Source organism: Convolutriloba macropyga, chromosome 4, assembly GCF_964194025.1.
Source record: "Convolutriloba macropyga chromosome 4, txConMacr16.3, whole genome shotgun sequence".
Taxonomy (NCBI): Eukaryota; Metazoa; Xenacoelomorpha; order Acoela; family Convolutidae; genus Convolutriloba; species Convolutriloba macropyga.
The window spans coordinates 17,598,064-17,616,401 of NC_134471.1; the positions used below are offsets into that span (position 1 = coordinate 17,598,064).

General features: G+C 34.0%; 2 protein-coding genes across 2 annotated transcripts in view; both read left to right on the top strand.

The window, feature by feature from the left end:
- Positions 1-2,965: 2,965 nt before the first annotated feature.
- On the top strand, positions 2,966-16,786 carry LOC142338005 (uncharacterized). The gene is made up of 3 exons (XM_075387638.1): positions 2,966-3,155; positions 8,683-8,925; positions 16,259-16,786. The coding sequence occupies exons 1-3, from the start codon at positions 2,966-2,968 to the stop codon at positions 16,399-16,401; spliced, it is 576 nt and encodes a 191-aa protein (XP_075243753.1). The 3' UTR covers positions 16,402-16,786.
- LOC142337492 (N-alpha-acetyltransferase 16, NatA auxiliary subunit-like) overlaps positions 5,256-18,338 on the top strand; it is a 444,167-nt gene continuing 431,084 nt past the window's right edge. The window contains exon 1 of the mRNA XM_075386756.1: positions 5,256-5,268. The gene's annotated coding sequence lies outside the window, so the exon portion shown is untranslated. The remainder of the gene's footprint in view (positions 5,269-18,338) is intronic.

Below are 18,338 nucleotides of genomic sequence, written 5' to 3' on the forward strand. Positions count from 1 at the left end.
GGACTGAATAAAATAGGTAGGACACCTTAAAACTATTTAGCAAGCCCAGTAGACGTTTCCTTAGCTAGCTTTTTTGAATTGCTTTGTTCTGTAATTAACCTAAAACCAAGCAAAAATCAAAAAACAATAATTTAAAAAGACATCGAGCGATTACGATCCGAACACTCTCAAAGGAGATGCAAACAAAATTGACCCTCTTTCTACTTAACTAAGGTTGTGCCAGCAGTAGATTTTTGCTGCGTTAATCCGGCAAATTTAAACAAATTAACTAAAGATGCTTATTTCATATCATTATTGAACAAGAATGGCCGAATTTTGATAAAAATAACAAAAAATTTAGCAAATTTTAAAAAAAATTAACTGAAGAAGCTTATTTCGTACCATTTCTGAAGAACAATGTCTGAATTTTGATAAAAGCAGCAAAAGTTTTAGTCAAAATATTGAATGAAACAGTTCAATAACGCTCTTCCTTATTTAGAGCTAAAACCATCGACACTATCGCTATCAATTTTTAACTCAGTTATCTAAAAAATTGGCAAAAAACTGCGTAAAAATACAGCAAATGCGAACAGAAACAACGAAAATTAGTCAAATGTTTACAAAACCTGAAAAATCATTAACTCCATAGGAAAAATCAAAATCAAAAAATCTTTTCATTTATATATTCTAAGGTGGACGGGTTTTCTAACCTCTAGGATGATTATATCGATTGGCCAAAATTGACATAACAAAAACCCATTTGAGCATGTAGTTCCTCTTCCACTAACGTGGGTTGGAGCAATGATTGAAAAAATGCCATTGTTTTCCGTTGTTGGAGCCAAATTTACGCTTAGTTTTAGCATATAAGCTGCTCTAGCTTGTATCTTTATTCGAGGTGCAACTTCGTTACTGCAAAATCAAAATGAGATTCAAATAAGGTGCTCACAATTGAAAAGCAAATAAACATTTTTTGGTACCTGTCTGTAATTTTTCCATTGTTTACAAATTCAAATCCCGCTAACAAAATTGAAAACAAAAACTCAAAACCAGATGAGATAATCATTTTTTCTGCCAAGATTTGCTCCAAACAGCTGGATTGATAACAAAATCTGTCTGCTTGACCACAATGGTAGTGAGAACAAAAGTCAAAGAGCATGAGGCTTCAAAAACATATCTTCTAAAAGTGCAGAATATGGGGCGTTTGACATATGGGTGCAACCCTGTTTAGCTCATTTGTTCAAGCTAAATGCTGCTTCTGATTGAAAAAAAGAAGCTGTAGCACAAAAAGCGAATGACATTACGCATGATAATACTGAGGTAGGTATGTTGAAGCTTAAACCAATGATGGAATAGATTAAAAGTATGTTTTCATCTCAACTATTATATCAACTATGGAAACTATTTTTAGTACCCTATTTTAATTGAAAGACTGTTTTTCAAGACGACTGTTATCTAGTAAGGTTTTTTCTCCATCAAACACACTTTTATGCACTCAAGCTTTTAAGGACTCATAATTATAATTACCTATAATATTCAGAAAAAAAGTGTTATTCGGAAAACATTCAGTAACGCGAGTTCGCCTTCACGAATATAGGAAATGCGGCGGTATTTACAACGCAATTGCCAGTTGACGTCAATTGACACTAACAAAACATTTCTCTATTTTTGTTGATTTTATCTCCTCTATTTTGCCAAGGTAGACTGTGATTATAATTCAATAGTGATACCAAATGAGGAAAATATGAAAAAGATTTATTCATAATGTGAAATAAATGGCTTCAAATGAGCAACATTTTGGCCCCAAACATTTCTTTGTTCAATCAAAATATTTTAAATGTTAAAAAGTCTGAGAAGATGCAGTTTTTGAATAGACACACAAAGCAACCACAAGTAAAATAATAGTTGCCGTTTTCTCATTTTTCTTCATCACAGAAATTGTGATTTCAGACTTGTGGTCATGCCGCAGATAACCAAATAGAATTAGAGGAAAAAGAGAACCATGAAAGCAGAAATACTGGATTGGAAGACAAAACTGTATGACATAAGCAAGTTATAACGCCTACGTTGTTCCATTAAAACGCAAAAAAAACTATTATTCACAATTTGAGTTAAAATTTTTATTCATAGTTGCCCTCATCTTCTCAGCTGGCTATTATAGCGCTCCTATTTTTACAATTCAAAGAATTTGAATTGTATTGGGGCGCTGTCTTTTTTTTAAGATCTGTTCACACATTTTCATGATTTTTGAAGTCAAATTGGAGTAGTGATTTTGGTCACGCCGAAACAGGAAGTGGAGCGAAAAAGCGAGTGGTTTAGCGGCGTAAATTTTTTTTGGTCTCATTTTAAAGTAGAGTGAGAAAACGGTGTTTGAACAAAAATTCGCTTTCTCAATAGTGGTTTTTTGTTCACATGCGGCAATTTGACTTTGATGTTTACTGTTTTTTCGATTTTTTGGATCGGATTTTTTTCTAAATGGTTTTACCAATCCATTCATAATTCATTCTATTCCTTGTTTTTTGTTTCAACCAAATTTTTAATTTTCGCTAGTGGTTTTTTGTCCACATGCGTCATTTTGGCATTGATTTTCTGTTTTTTTTTTAAATTTTTATCTGATTTTTTAGAAATGGTTTTCCCCAATTTATTTCCCCTAATATTCCGTTCTAGAATTTTTGTTAGAAATGCGATGAATTTCGCGGTGAATTTTTGTAAGAATTGCGGTCAAATACGGTGAGTTATTTTTTTTCACCGCATTCAACGCATTTCTTACATTACTTTGCCTCAAAAGTCGATGCTGTGAATTTTTGTAAGAAATGCGGTGAATTTCGCGGTGAATTTTTGTAAGGAATGTAGTAAAATGTGTTGATTTTCACCGCATTTCTTGCATTAATTTCCGGTGAAATGAGTTGAATTATTTTTTTCGCCGTATTCACCGTAATTTCCGCATTTCTTACAAAATTTCACCCAAAATCCTCGACCCGGGATAGCCATGATGAAGTTCGCTTTTCTTACCAGGTCTACCCGTCGTATTTTGCGTGAGTCTGGAGTTGTTCAGCCGGACGAGGAATCCGCTGAACTGTGGATCACTAGTGGATCTCTTCTGTTTACGTGTGTCTACTTCGTCACAGCTGTCGCTACTGCATCTTTCATAACTGCCGGCTATTTAGTCGGCATCAGAGGTAAAAACTAGACATTTTCTGGTTAAGATAATCAACGGCTATTTGGAGACCGTGTCTGGACAAAACAGTAACAACGTGTAATTCCTGTAATTCTTTAGTTCGACGTCTCTGTACAGAATCTTAGTTAATCACAAAAATCTCATCAGCTCAAACCATGAACGAATCAAATTGTCATTTGGGACACAATTTGAACTTGTAAACATAATCGGCAGATCGTCGGAAAATAGCCACAATAAACGCTTGTGGCCTGCCTTGAATTGAAACAACTAAAGAAATAAGATAGACAGATCGACCATCAGCCCTTTATTAGACCACTAGACTTTTTGGGTTAAAATCGGACTGTCAAATTTATGAAACATACGGTCTATATAAGGAAAAAGCCCTAAAAAGCTTCTTCAAAATTAATATTCGAAATCAAAAACTCAAGACTAAAACTCAAGAATTAGGACATATAAGTAAGTTTGGCACTACTTAGATGCACCCTATTGATCTTTAACTAGTAAAAGATCATAAAATTTAAAGTTCCATAAGAATTCAGAAGTCATTTATTTGAGTGAGAAAAGTCGCGCAATTGAACTAAAAGCAGAAATGACGTCACGTAAACAAAATTTAACTGCAAAGCAATAAAAGTCACTGAAGTCATTGAAAAAGTCAATACCAAGAAGTCAGGTCGTAAGAATCACCGATGGAGACGACGAATTAAAAAACATAGCAGGACAAGTCCTGACGTACAATTCAAAAAATTTTCATTGACTAAACAGAAAACTAGACCAAGAATGGACTACGAGTGAAATGAGAAAACCATTTTCAAAAAAAATCAGATCAAAAATTGAGAAAAAAAGCAGAAAATCAATGTCAAAATGCCGCATGTGAACAAAAAACCACTAGCAAGAAATGAAAATTCAATTCAAACAAAACACTAGGCCCAAAATGAACTGTGAATGGATTAGAAAAACCATTTAGAAAAAATCCGATCCAAAAAATTGAAAAAACAGTAGAAATCAGAGTGAAATTGCCGCATGTGAACAAAAAACCACTACCGATAAACCGAATTTTTGTTCACACACCGTTTTCTCACTCTACTTTAAAATTAGAGCGAAAAAAATTCGCGCCGCAAAACCACTCGCTTATTCGCTCCATTTCCTGTTTCGGCGTGACCAAAATCACTACTCCATTTTGACTTCAAAAATCATGAAAATGTATGAACAGACCTTAAAAAAAGACAGCGCGCCAAAACAATTCAAATTCTTTGAATTGTAAAAAACATAGCAGGACAGGACCTGACCTACAATTCAAAGAATTTTCAATGAATAAACAGAAAACTAGACCTAGAAGGGACTTTGAATGGATTGGGAAAAACCACTGATAAAAAGAATCCGATCCAAAAATCAATGTGAAATTGCCGCATGTGAACAAAAAACCAATAGCGAGAAAGCGAATTTTTGTTCAAACACCGTTTTTTCACTCTACTGTAAGTTTATAGCAACAACATTTCACGCAGCAAAACCACTCTCTTTTTCTCTCCAATTCCTGTTCCGGCGTGACCAAAATCACAACTGTAATTTGACTTTCAAGATCATGAAAATTTGTGAACAGATCTTACAAAAACATAGCCGGAAGAATTCCGGAAACGACTCTAAGGAGAAAATTGCCCATACTTATAACTAAACAACTAAAACAACTATTGTGAAACCTCAAACTCCACAAAGGCCACAAAAATTAAAGGAAGAATAGAAACGGCATTCAAAACACAAAATAAACAAAAAAAACTAGAAAAACTTGAGTTTCTTTGAGTTTTTTTTAATAGTACAAGGAAACATAAAGCCGAATAATGTTCCTTTGCAATTAGAGCAATGAAAAACTCGCAAAACAATGGGCAGGTAATAATAGGCTAAGAATTTTTTCAAAGATTAAAAAAAGAAAAACTGCAAAAAAATAAGAAAAATGGTTTGAAATTTTCTCAATTTTTCTGTCAATTTTCCTAAGGAAAAAATGATTTATACCAAAAAAACTTAGCTCAATTTGTAACTGAATATTCTTTAAGTAACTAGCTTCAATTCACATCCCACTTAAAGCAATAAGAGAGAAAAAAAAACACAAAAACTTATTAAATTTCGTCTAAAAATTAGCAAAACTGATCAAAAACTTCCAAATTAGCATTAAACTCAAAATAACTACTTGAAACATTCAATTCCTATCAAAAAAGCCTAAAACTAATACAATATCAAAATCAAACCTCATAAATATCAAAAGTTGCAAAAAACTGCTTCTAAAAGCTGCACGTGAACAAAAAACTTCGCTCGCGTAGCAAAAATTTTTTCACACATCAATTTCTCGCTCTCTCAAAAACAGCGGTGTGAACAAAAATCACTCTCTTTTTGCTCCACTCTTCACTTTTCTTCAGCACTAAAAGCACTCCAAGTTTTTTCACGCGTTTCATTTCCCGCTTCAAAAATCACTCCAATAAAATTGATTTAAAAAAAGGACTTCTCCAATACTCCTCTTCAATTCGTAAAAAAGACAGCACCCCAATACAATTCAAATTTTTCGAATTGTAAAAACATAACAAATACGAAGAATTGAATGAAAAACGCAGAACTAATGTACCTGAACAGCAGATCATTTGAGAAGTCCTTGCTAAAAAGATTATCTCAAAAGTTGAGAGACTAAAATATTCACACTGAACCAAAAATAAGTGCTAAAACCGCTAAATAAACGTTTAATCCAATTTCTGTCTCACGAGTTCTGTCATTTAACCCATCTGCAAAACTTGAAAAGGTTTCCTTGGCCAGTAAAAATCGTTAAACTCAGAAGATGACAAATAATTTCAAAAAGTTTAAAATCAATTGCAAATTTTGCGAAAATCTTGCGAAAATTCGTGATATTAATAACTTCAGAACCATTTCGTTGTCTCCACTCATAGTATCCCTATTTCACTCTTTAAATAGTTTCATTGGCTCAGAAAGCTCGATAAATTTGGAATTTGATATTGAGTTTCAAATAACTTTTTAAAAATTTTAAATTTTATCAAAAGTTGCTAATACTCGTGTTATTAAGATATTGACAACCAATCCCTTATCTCTAGCTACTACGTAGTAACCTATTATCAAACCCTAGAAGAGGTACCGGCGCTACTGATGCCGGAAAAACTCGCTGTTGGAAAGTTTTCAAAAAAGCTTGCAGAAATAGTCGAAAAACTGCCAAAATTCCTAAAATTAATAATTGAAAACTCCTCTTTCAGTGCCACTAGATACTGTGAAGCAAAAATTTGAAAATTTGAAAATATTTAAAAAAAAATTGCTTAAATTTGTTATATTAAAATCTTGAAGAACATTCCATTACATCTATAAACAATGCACTACCATATTATCGACCCCCTTAGAGGAGGTTCCTTGGCCCTTGAGGCTGGAGAAACCTCTAAAATGACAAATTTCTGAAAAAGTTGAAAGAAAATTGCAAAAAAATGCTAAAGTTTGCCTTATTAAAATGTTAAAACTCATTTTAGGGCCAAAATAATTTTAGTAGCCCATAATCAAATCCTATAGGACGTTTTTAGGCACCCGAGACTGGAAATCTTGAATATTGGCAGTAAATGTTAAGAAATTTAAACAAAGATGGCAAGTTTTTATCAAAATATTTGTATAATTCGCGATTTTAAAATGTTGATAACCAATCTATTACCACTATAAACTATGCAATAACCTATTATCACACCCGAAAGGAGATTCCTTGACACCTAGAGCAGAAAAAGCTTACAAAACTGACAAAAGTTTTCAAAAAACTTGAAAAAAAACTAAAAACTAAAAAAATAGAATAAGGTTGCTTGTTTTTGTTTTTAGTACCAAACATATAAAAATGGTCATTCAAAGTAATTATGTCTTGCAAAAGACCTTTATCAGCTTCTACAAACCTCAATTTTAGACTGGTTCATTAAAAAAATGACAAAAAACGCAAATAATTGCAACATTTTGGCTAGAAAAGTCCTAAAAATGACCTTTTAATTACGGCCGTGCCCGTAGCTTCACCACTCCAAATACTTGAAGGACTACTAAGGGCCTCTAATGAAGCTTGATGCCCGCTGAGTTTTACCGGTTTATCTTGTTCCCGTTTTGAAAGCTCAAATTCATGAAAAAATGTATGAAAACATCTTACAAAATAAAAAAAAGACAGAGCACCAATACAATCCAATTCTTGGATTGTAAAAAGTCACGATGTCCCCAATAATAGCCGCTATCGTTTCGCGGCTATTAACCAGCACTAAGGGTTTTCAATGCCTACTAATATGTTGCAGTATAGCCCTCATGACCGCAGCCTGATTTTGCGGTTTGCAGTTGGTTTCAAGTCTCCGGTTCATTTGGTGAGACGACGACGTAGTGAAATTTTTAGTCGCTTCTTTCGTTTCGATGTTGACTAAATTTAGAATCAAAATCCCCTCTTGTGGAAGTTTTGTCAACGCAATTTCCCTCTTCAAAATACCTTTCTACTACTGCAACTGTTTGTTAAACCCCAATGGAGTTTAACCACATATAAATGACATGTTTGTGCCTTTATAATGACACCCAGTGAATCAAAACTTCCCTAGTCGAGACAGGATGTTAATCTTACAAGATCTTGAAGATTATGGCAAGATTAACATCCTAAATCGACTAGCGACGCCTTGATAAGGCATGCATGATCCTGGCATCTCCTGGAAAACTTGAAACATCTTGCCAAGGGTGTCCCGCTTTTTTACCCCTATTCATTTAGCCTCCCATTCATTTAATACCGATTTAATCACCCCCGAAGCAACTTGGCCATGCCTCAGCGGCCCGTGGGACTTAATATGAAACTATCAAAACCGAACGTGGGATTAATTTGTCCACTCAATTATGACAAAACATGCCTTTAACGTCAACTGCTAATTGGCGGGATGAAATGATAGAGGGATGAAATGATAGAGGGATGAAATGATAGAGGGATGAAATGATAGAGGGATGAAATGATAGAGGGGTTAAATGAAGTAGAACTTTTTGCCAAGATCTTGTTTCTTGACAGCCATTCAAAGATCTTGCAAGTTCGTACAAATCCTGATATTTTCATGGCAAGCACCATGGCAAGATCTTGGCAAGATTTACCATGTTTTAGTATGTTTCTTATCAATGTGTATCAAGTTTCGGTCCACTGAGCATGTATTGTATGGATATGTTCCCATATAAACCAATATCAGCAAAAAATAACGCATTTGTTTGAACAGATTTTGGATCTTTTCTATTTGTGCCCCCAGTACGTTATGCGCCCCCCCCCCCCGTTACAAAGCACGTGCCATTATATAGTAAATCACTTTGTAAAAATATGGCACGTGCGTCTGAGGGGTGCAAATAAAATGCGTCTACTAAGCTGGGGGGGGGGGGGGGGACAAACGGAAAAGATCCCAGATTTTTATGAAGATAACTTATTGTCCACTGGCAAAAGGAATAAATTTCAAAATACCTCTGAAAAATAATAAAATTGGAAGGATCATACTTAATATATTTTGTTAATTTTTCAGTTCGCTTTGGACTTTCGACTCCAACTTATGACGACTTTATCTTGATTGAGTTCCTGTATCTCGTGGGACTGTTCTTCTCAATCACAAACATGACGCTTTCATTTCTGTTGTTCTTCATTCAAAACCAGAAGTTCAGATTGACCCTGAAAGCGCTAATCACTTCTACCTTTTGCAACTTTAAACAGAAACAATTGCCCAAACGTACAAACGATGTGGCAGTGAATAATTCCAACGCAAATTTGGGCTCGTTTTCTGCTTGTTTAGATGATTTAAGGCACACGTGACTTTTTGATATTCAACACAGCACATGGACATGGTTCTTATGGTCCCGTGTCAAAATTACCCCCCTCAACCCTGATTACCCCCAAACTGACGTAAGAGTAGGGGCGGGAGGGGGGGGGGGTTGCAATTGTCTATGGGGGATAAAAACATTTAAGATTAGGAGGGTAATGGGGGTAATGGGGGATTTTTAGATTTTACACCCAAAAAATACCCCCAAAAAGATGTAAGATTAGGGTGGTATTTTTTGGGGGGGGGGGGTAAAACGATGTAAGATTAGGGGGTAATGGGGGGAATTTTCAGATTTTACCACCCAAAAATTACCCCTTAAAAGATCTAAGTTTAGGGGGGGGGGGGTAAATGTTTTGATACTACTTCTCATAGTATCCGCCAATGACAAAGAATTCTTAAGAAATAGTATTATTAAAAGTAAATAAGAACTAACATAGGCTCCAGGTACCCTTACTGATTCTGTGGTTTCATGTTCTATAAAACTTTTTTGGATCTGTTCTGCCCCCCCCCCCAGCTTAGTAAGCATAAATCTTTCATGACCCCCAGGCGCACGTGCTATTTTCTTACATAGTAACGTGCTATATAAAAACATATAATATGTAACTGGGGGTCACAAAAAACACTGAGGGTGAGGCGAAACAGACTAGATCCTTTTTTTTACCGCAACCAACTTTACCGCCCTAAGTTATTGCAACATTTTTATTAGAACTTGGCGTTCAGATTAGATGTTTACAAATGTGACACAACATGAAGATAAGCTTCGAAAACTAAAAATACTTCTTAACCATCAAAATCATCTATTTTTTCAACACATCAAAGCTTACCTGTTGCTATTTTCAGGCAGGCAGAGAGATGTTTTGGTTTTAAGACACCCAAATTGGGCCGTTGTGTAGAGTCGTTCTTTTTTTCTTAAGGGCTTGAACTGTTGAGCTGTTGACAACTGTTTATTCAATTCATTTAAAGTAAAAAAACACCAACGAGGAAGTTCATTAATGTTTCGACCTCGCTCAATGACATTGGTGGCTAAAATATCTATAAGACCAAAGAAAGATAGAAAAAAATCATTATTATAAAAGTATATCATGCTTTGTAATTTACAACTCGATGCAATATCAAATTAGGACAGATAAATATACCAAAAAAGAGAAAACCAGTCAGTTTTCCACTAGAATGATTAAAAATTTTAACTGAGTAACACAGTTGGATGAAGAAAAAAAACGGCAACAAAATTTCTGTAGCAAAAAGCGACATTTAGAGCAAAAACTAATTTTATCAAACAAAAAAATGAGATGCTGAAAACAACTTTGATCACCAATCGTAAAACTTCAATCAATTTTATTCACGCCAGTCGTAAAACAATAAACTACACCAGAAAACAAAGCAATATAATTAAAAACTTGGTTGAACCATATTTATTTTTGCTGCAATATCTCAAACAGATTCCCAAAAAGGATTCATTAAGTGCGTTCGGAAAATTCATCAACAGTTCGGCGAAAAATCAAAACAACAGGCTCAACCAGATAACGTCAAGCGCACAAGTTCAGCAGAAGTATGTTGGAATTCATCAAAAAGCCAACTTTTGGATTCTTGGCGCTTGATCTGATGATTGTGAATAAAATTCGGGAAGAAACAATAGATGAAGATAAGAGCACAAGTTCGGAATTAAAATTCAGAAATTAAAAAAAACTAGTGATTCAAATATCAATATTTTTACAGTAGCGTGGACAAAACATATAATTACAAAATAAACGCGAAAATTAAGAAGCGAAATTTTTTCATTGATATAAAAGGATGTTAAAATTGTACAGGTCTTACAAATACAAGGTTAAAGTTCACAAGCCCTGCAATTATCGGTTTTTAGCGATTGTCAAAAACTACTACTGATTACTGATTGGTAATTTATTGATTCTAAAAGAATGAGGAAATAAGAAGTCCGACAATATCAACTACCGGGTACTAAACTTTAGAGTTGTAGAAGCATATGATCAAGAAATTATCATCTGCAGAGAAATCTGCATTTCGGTGAAAAGTTTATACACTAAAAAATTAAACATCGAAAGAATTGTTTTGCTTCTGATGTAAACCAGATACATTTTGAAAATTTTCAAGGTTGGTAACAGTGTCAAAGCATTTTTTACATTATTGTTTACCAGGGCCAGGCCAGGGCCAGAGTTCAAATGTAGATATATGTAAACTTCTAGTTGCTAAAAGCGGCAAAATGCTATACTATTTAGTACAAAACTCGCTCTATTCGGGTCAGACGGCGCCAGTGAAATTGGCAGAGGTAACAAAATAAAAAAATGTTTTATTCAGTCTTATAGTTAGAATTGAGAAAAAGGTATTGCTACCTTCTGATTGACTGATTGCTTAACAAATCCTCACGTTCTAATATAGGATATGAGTGTTAACATAAATTTGTTCAGAATTCGCGCTAAGCCGAAAAAATTGCCTTTTATTATGGCGGAAAAGCATCTCGCATTCCATTGTGATAGACATATCAAATGCCATGGACCGCTGAGTCATAGTTTTGGCCAGCAATGCATGGCCAGATGCAGGATGCAGCAAGCTATATAATCTAGAATTAAACAGTGTCAAATTTAGATTAATTGAACGCAAAGGGCTAGTTCTTCAAAGTTCTCAAACAACCAGATTTGTTGAACATTCTATTACCCTTGTTTGTAGAAACGTCAGTGATATCACAATGACACTCAAAAATTCATGGAAGAAGGAGGGAAATTTCTGGCAGTTTTTGTTCCCAAAATATGGGGAATTCAATTTTCATTATTCATTTCTCAAAATGGTTAAACTACAGTTTTGTTAGTAATTTTCCGTCGACTTTAGCTAGAGATACGTTTCTGTTTGAGAACGTTTTCTGTCAAGTTAAACATCGAAATATATATCTGGAACCAGATAAACTTTTTTCTACCCATTATTAGTGAGCATTGTCTTTATAAATGATAAATTATATTAACACAAAGACTTAAATAGACTTCACAAAGGTTTCTATTGAGAAAAATATCAGATATCCAAGCATATGCAAAACTAATACACACCAAGTTAAAATCTCAGTGAATTACATAGTAATTATGCGTAGAATTATGCGTAATTACTACGAAATTCACTAAAATTTTAAATTGTGTAATTTTTTTGCATGTGCTTGGATATCTATTGGTTTTGTAACCTGTTCAAAGATAAACATTTTCTAGTGCAGCGTGCTGCGCTGAGTTTAATTTCAGACTGCTATCCTTTTGGATCAGCCAAATCCAGAAATCAATTGTTGTATTTTCTTAAAATTTAAGATCTCTTAGTTTATTGATAATATTTTTGATGCCTTCCGTAGTTGAGAAGATGACATCATAATGAGATCCAAAAAGTCAAGGAAGAAGGAGGGAACTGTGTTTGGTAGTTTTTAAACACAAAATATGGGTAATTCATTTTTCATAATTAATTTCTTAAAATGGGTAAACTACAGTTTCGTTTGTAATTTTCCGTCGACTTTAGCTAGAGATACGTTTCTGTTCGAGAACATTTTCTGTCAAGTTAAACATCGAAATATATATCTGGATCCAGATAAGCTGTTTTCATACCCATTATAGCTGAGCACTGTCTTTATAAATACTCAATTATATCAACACAGACTTACCTGGACTTCAGATAGACTTCTATTGAGAAAAACCAATAGATATCCAAGCACATGCAAGAAAAATACACACCAAGTTAAAATTCTAGCGAAATTCTTAGTAATTACACAAAATTCCTCGCATAGTAGTTACGCATAATTACTATGAAATTGATCAAAATTTTAATTTGCTGTGTATTTTTTTTGCACGTGCTGGGATATCTATTGGTTTTGTTATCTGTCCAAAGATAAAGTTTTTTAGTAGATAAACGGTTAATGATATAAATTGTCGTGTTTAAACGCTAATCTCATAAATATAACACATATGTTTGGTCTTACTCAGTGACGTCTCTGCAAACAAGCGCATCAAAATATAGAATGTTCAACAAATCTGATTGGTTGAGAACTTTAAGGAACTAGCCTTATGCGTTCAATTAACCTAAATTTGACACTGTCTAATTCTAGATTACAAATTTTACTGCATCCTGAATCTGGCCATGCTTCGCGGGCCATGGCCATGTCTCAGCGGTCCATGGCATTTGATATTAATTTATCACAACGGAATGTAAGATCATTTTCCCCAAAAAAACACAATTTTTTTCTTTTTCGGCTTAACGCGAATTCTGAGCAAACATATGTTAACACTCGTATCCTACATTAGAACATGGGGATTTGTTGAGAAATCAGTCAATCAGAAAGTAGCAATAACTTTTTCTCAATTCTTACTATAAGACTGAATATAAAATTCTTGTATTTTGTTACCTCTGCCAATTTCACAGCCATAATTCTCTATAATTAACTAGCAATGCTAAATTATCATTAGTGAGGCTGCCAGTCCGACCAGGAATCAGAGATCCAATCCGACTAGAAGTAGATTCTAATTTCACTACTCAGATAAAACTTTGCGTGCGGGAAGATTTAAAAGAGAAATGATGACTAATTGACGCAACTTTCAAATGCAACTTTAATAATTGATACACATATTATCAAATTACTATTTGTTCCGACCCCTCTTTTGAGGGGGGAGGAACTATATACTCAAATGTGTTTTTTTGTTGTTCAGTCAATTTTGGCCGATCAATATATTCATCGTAGAGAGTTGAGACTGGTATCATTAGAAATCTTGTCCGGCGTAGAATATGGAATAAAAAATTTTTTTCTGAGGTTTAAACTTTTGAGAAAATAGAGTGAATTTTTTTGATTTTATTCACATTTTCTAGAATTTTTGACTAAAATTTCGCTAATTTTGCAAAAACTTAATAAAAATTTTATAGAAAGTGTTGTTGATTTCATTTTTAATGACAAAAAGTATTGTCGGCTATGTTTATTTACTTTTTTTTGTCAAAAAATCTGGCTAAATTTTTCAAAATTCAGACTTTTTCATCAAAAACAGCACGAAATAATTTTCTTTAGTCCACTTTGATTAAATTTGCATAAAGTACACACCCAAACACCACTAACAAAATCTTCGTAGAATCAAAAGTGGGCTATTTCTGCTTCAACGTCCGTTGCGAGTGCTCCGTAATTAAAACATTGACGCTTTTTGCTAACTTTACTCGTTGATTATCAAAAACGCAGCATCTATTATTGATTTTTAAACTAACAAAATATCTATATCTATAACATTCGAAAAAGTAATTGTTATTAATGGACAAAAAACATTAGCAGAGGTAGTTTTGGACCAATCTTGAACTGTTACAATCCAAAAAAAATCAGATTGTAATCAGTCGGCTTTTTTATAAAAAAAATTCGATCTTTTTTTATATATTAATTAAATAACAGAACGTTTCAAGTCAAAGCTCACTAGTGATAAGTCCAATTTGCTTTCTAGCAAAATTTTGTATCCAGTTTATTTCTGGAAAGTTTTTGGTAACTTTGACTTTTAAAAATATTTGATTTTTGAATAAAAAATGACTTATTGAGCTTTGCCTCCATTTTTCGTTTAATTTGGTCAAATTTTAGCTTAGAGTCAGCAATGAAAGAATAATTCCTCTTTCTACTGAAATCAAATTCAACATTTATTGCATTTTTACACCTTAAGTTTCGGTTTTCTGGCTTTGATACCACTAGATTTCTCATTTTTTTCAGGTATTTGCCCATTTTTCACGTTTTCTAGTTTTGTCACATTATCACGTTATTGAAAGTTCATATTTCACAAAATTGGCGTTCGAAATAATGCACAATCGATAATATCAAAATCCTTAAGGATATAGACTCTGATTTTAACGGCTTCGGCAATACCTTCTCGAAGAATTTAATAGAATTTTCTAATATTTTCTTCAACTGTCGTTTTTAATTTGTATTTTAGTAGTATTGAATTTCCTGTACAATGACCCGGTTTCCTTGATTTTTCATGGAGGAACAGATGGACCGATATTCTGATATTAGCAGATAGCAAATGGCTTTCATGACTTTGAAAACAACTCTTTTCCAAAAAAAAGATTTGAACTTCGCAATTTTGTTCCTTCCATTGTCTGTTTGTTACCCAGTCTCGACGATTATAGGCCAAAAATGACAATTTTGTTGTCAAGGCAAGGTGTCGGAGGGATTGTTGTCACAAAATCTAATGTTTTTAAAGAATTCGTCATGACTTTACTGGCTTCGACACGGGTTTTTCACAAAAAAGTAAAGTAAGTTTTGATTTTTGTCTTATTCTTCGTTCTTTTTTTAGACGTAAGATATTTTTTGAATAATTGCAAGTCTCATGAGCTTCTTTTGGAACAATAAACGAACCGATTTATTTATCTCATATTGTAATTAATGGCATTCGTGTCTTTGGAAATATTTTTTTTCGAAAAAGAAAAAAGTGTTACTTAATTTTACCTTTTTTATTTTTTGTCGGCTTGTTACCTGGTGTCATTAATGAGAGGTCACATATACATTATCGGTGTTCAAAGAAGGTGCAAGGGGACATATTTTGAGGACCAAAGTACGGCCTTACGGCTTCGAAAATGTTCTCTGGCAAAATTTAACTGATATTTTGTTTGTTGTCAATGTTCTTTTTGTAACCGCATGAAAATTGAATACCGACAGTTCTTAATTCCCATCTTTAGAAACACTGGTATTGGTAAATCTGTGTGATATTTTAGTTGATTTCCAATGGTTTTCATTACTTTGAAACTGTTTTGGAAAAATCAGCGAATTTTTCAAATTTACTGTTTTTGTTCTCTATTGTCACCACGCCTTGTTATGGAGTGGTCCCATAATTTTTATGGCTAATTAGAAGTTATTTTGTTTGTTTCCAGTTTTATCTGACGCTATTTTAACCTTTATTAAATTTTTATTTTTAGAACGGACATAAGTTTTATGATGTAATTAATGTTTGTTGTTGTTGTTGTTTTCTTGCTGTTCGTCTTGACTCGCTTTCATAATATTGGCATATCTCATGAATCTAATGCGTCAGTTTTTACTCCACTGAGTTATTTGCTTTAGAGGCTATCTTTTCGTTCATACACCATTTTTTTTTGAAAAATACTTGATTTTTTGGGGTTTTCTATCTGTTCATCATTTGGTAGACAATTATGCCAAAATTGTGGATGAGCGGGGTCTGAACCTTATGTGCGATCGCACTTTACCGAGCCTCTTTGTTGAACTTTATTTGCAAAATTAGATAATTGGAGAAAAAAATAATTTAATGTTAGGAAGAAAACATGCCACTGCAATCAGAGGACAAAATAGCCGAGATAGCTCACAACATCCACCCCAGTCTAGACGAACAAGATGAAGAAGAGGTCATCAGATGGTTCGCAAGTGTCGTCAAGATTACTGAGAGGTCAATTGAGTTCCAACCACATGTCTTTACGCCATAACTGGAACTGCAGATTCGGAGAGTCTTCGAAGAATCCCTGGAAACTCCAGCAAGTTCGCCCACACTGAACCAGGAGCGTTACCCACCTTGTTATATAAACTTCAAGACAAGATAGATTTTAGTCCCACTAATGACCAGAAATCTTGCAAGTGTCCAAATAAGAAGTATGTTTTTATGACTCAGTGTAAAATAGTGATAGCATTTGTTGTAAAAAGTATTTTGTGGCAATATAAGTGGCGGCCAAACAAGCCAATAGGCAAGCAAGCCAAATTTTGAAAAAGAGGTTAGGTTAGTCAAAAGTCTTCGAGATGAGGGGTCGGTGAGCGCGATAACCGGCCCGAGGTTCTCAGATAACATCCCACAGCGGATGAGAGGCATGGTCATGGAACGAGGTTCGCTAGGTTTCGAAATCACGAAATCTCTTTAAGAATTATGTTCGTTTCTTTGTTGCAGTTGAATACGTCATAAATTGCAACTATTCGCTGTCTTGATTGTAAGGTTTAACAATGTATTATTTCTGAACGATTACTGAACTATTATATAACATTCCGCTTGCTCCTACGTCGACTTAATTTGCATTCACCGATAGTTTTTTTCCGTTGTTAGTTTCTCTTTCTGTACATATTCTCTTAAAAGATTTTCTGCAAAGTGGTCGCAAGATTTTGGGTGTTTCGATAAACTGTGTGTTCCATTGCTGTAGTTATATTTGTGGAGTTATATTTGCTTATTTTTGTGTCTACTGAGCTTTAATTTAGTAGTTCTGTGTGCCAATTTTTCAGCTCACTAAGTATTAGTTAGAGAACTACTTTCGCTTGTACGAATTGATTAAAGCAGCGGGCAGAGTTGATGAGGCGAAGCCGAGTTGAAACGAAGCCTGGCATTAATCAATCAATGAGGTATCAAAATTACATCTCTAATTCTTCTAGACCACCCATCTAATTAAGCGAAAGGGAGTCATTTCCGAAAGGACAACTCTTCTGCTAAGCCAAGAATTCTACTTTTTTTCTACCCAAAAAAGGAAGAAATAAATGTTGATCAACTTCTATTCAGGTAAAAAAAACAGTGACGAGGCGAACTTTGTAAGGACAAAATTGTGAACATTCCGCTTTTCACCACGTCAACAGAAATCTCATTTTTCTCCTAAAAGACTTCTAGCTCTTGAGTTGAATCTGGTTGCTTGGCTTGAAAAATATCAGGTCTAGAATAACTTCTACACTAGAGGCCACATAAGACTGAAAATTGGATATTCTAATCCGTCACATTTCTTAGAAAAACACAAACAAGATGCAATAAAAAAATAGGTCGATGAATTTAACATGACATAAAAAATATTAAGCATACACTGTATTTATTGTCGTGGTCGATAACACGGGTCAAAGAATTCAATAAGTTGAATTTTAAATTAAATTTTGATCTGAAAATATACAAAAACTAGCTTGTATTTATAGTAGTTATCTATGCGAAAATATACAGAGAAAATTTAGATTAGCTAAAAATATTTTACATGATTGGCATGTGAATAGATCTTAACTCCGAACCCCGGAGGTGATTTTCTATGTTCATCAACATTTCATCAGAATCATATATGGCATGGGTAGAATTCAGTTCAATAGTTGGAGGTCGGTGGATGTTAGAATCAGGTTTCTGTTGGTGGGAGAATTTACTTCTGACATATGATTGATAGGTCAATAAGATAATGATAGCGCCAAAAAAAAATAGAATTGAGTTCAGTTTTGTGGCCATTACTTATCGACACAGCAATAAAGTTCGTCAGGTAAGTTCTTCTTTCGTTCTTTGAAACTTTAATAAAGAAAAGTTTCTTGATGTTTCTTTGAAACCATCACATCCTCCCTCCTTTTTTAGGCAAGTTTGTGGGTATAGGTTCTCCAAATCTGTCGGTTTGTTTTCTGTTTCTTGTTGATGTTCGTGAAGGCTCTG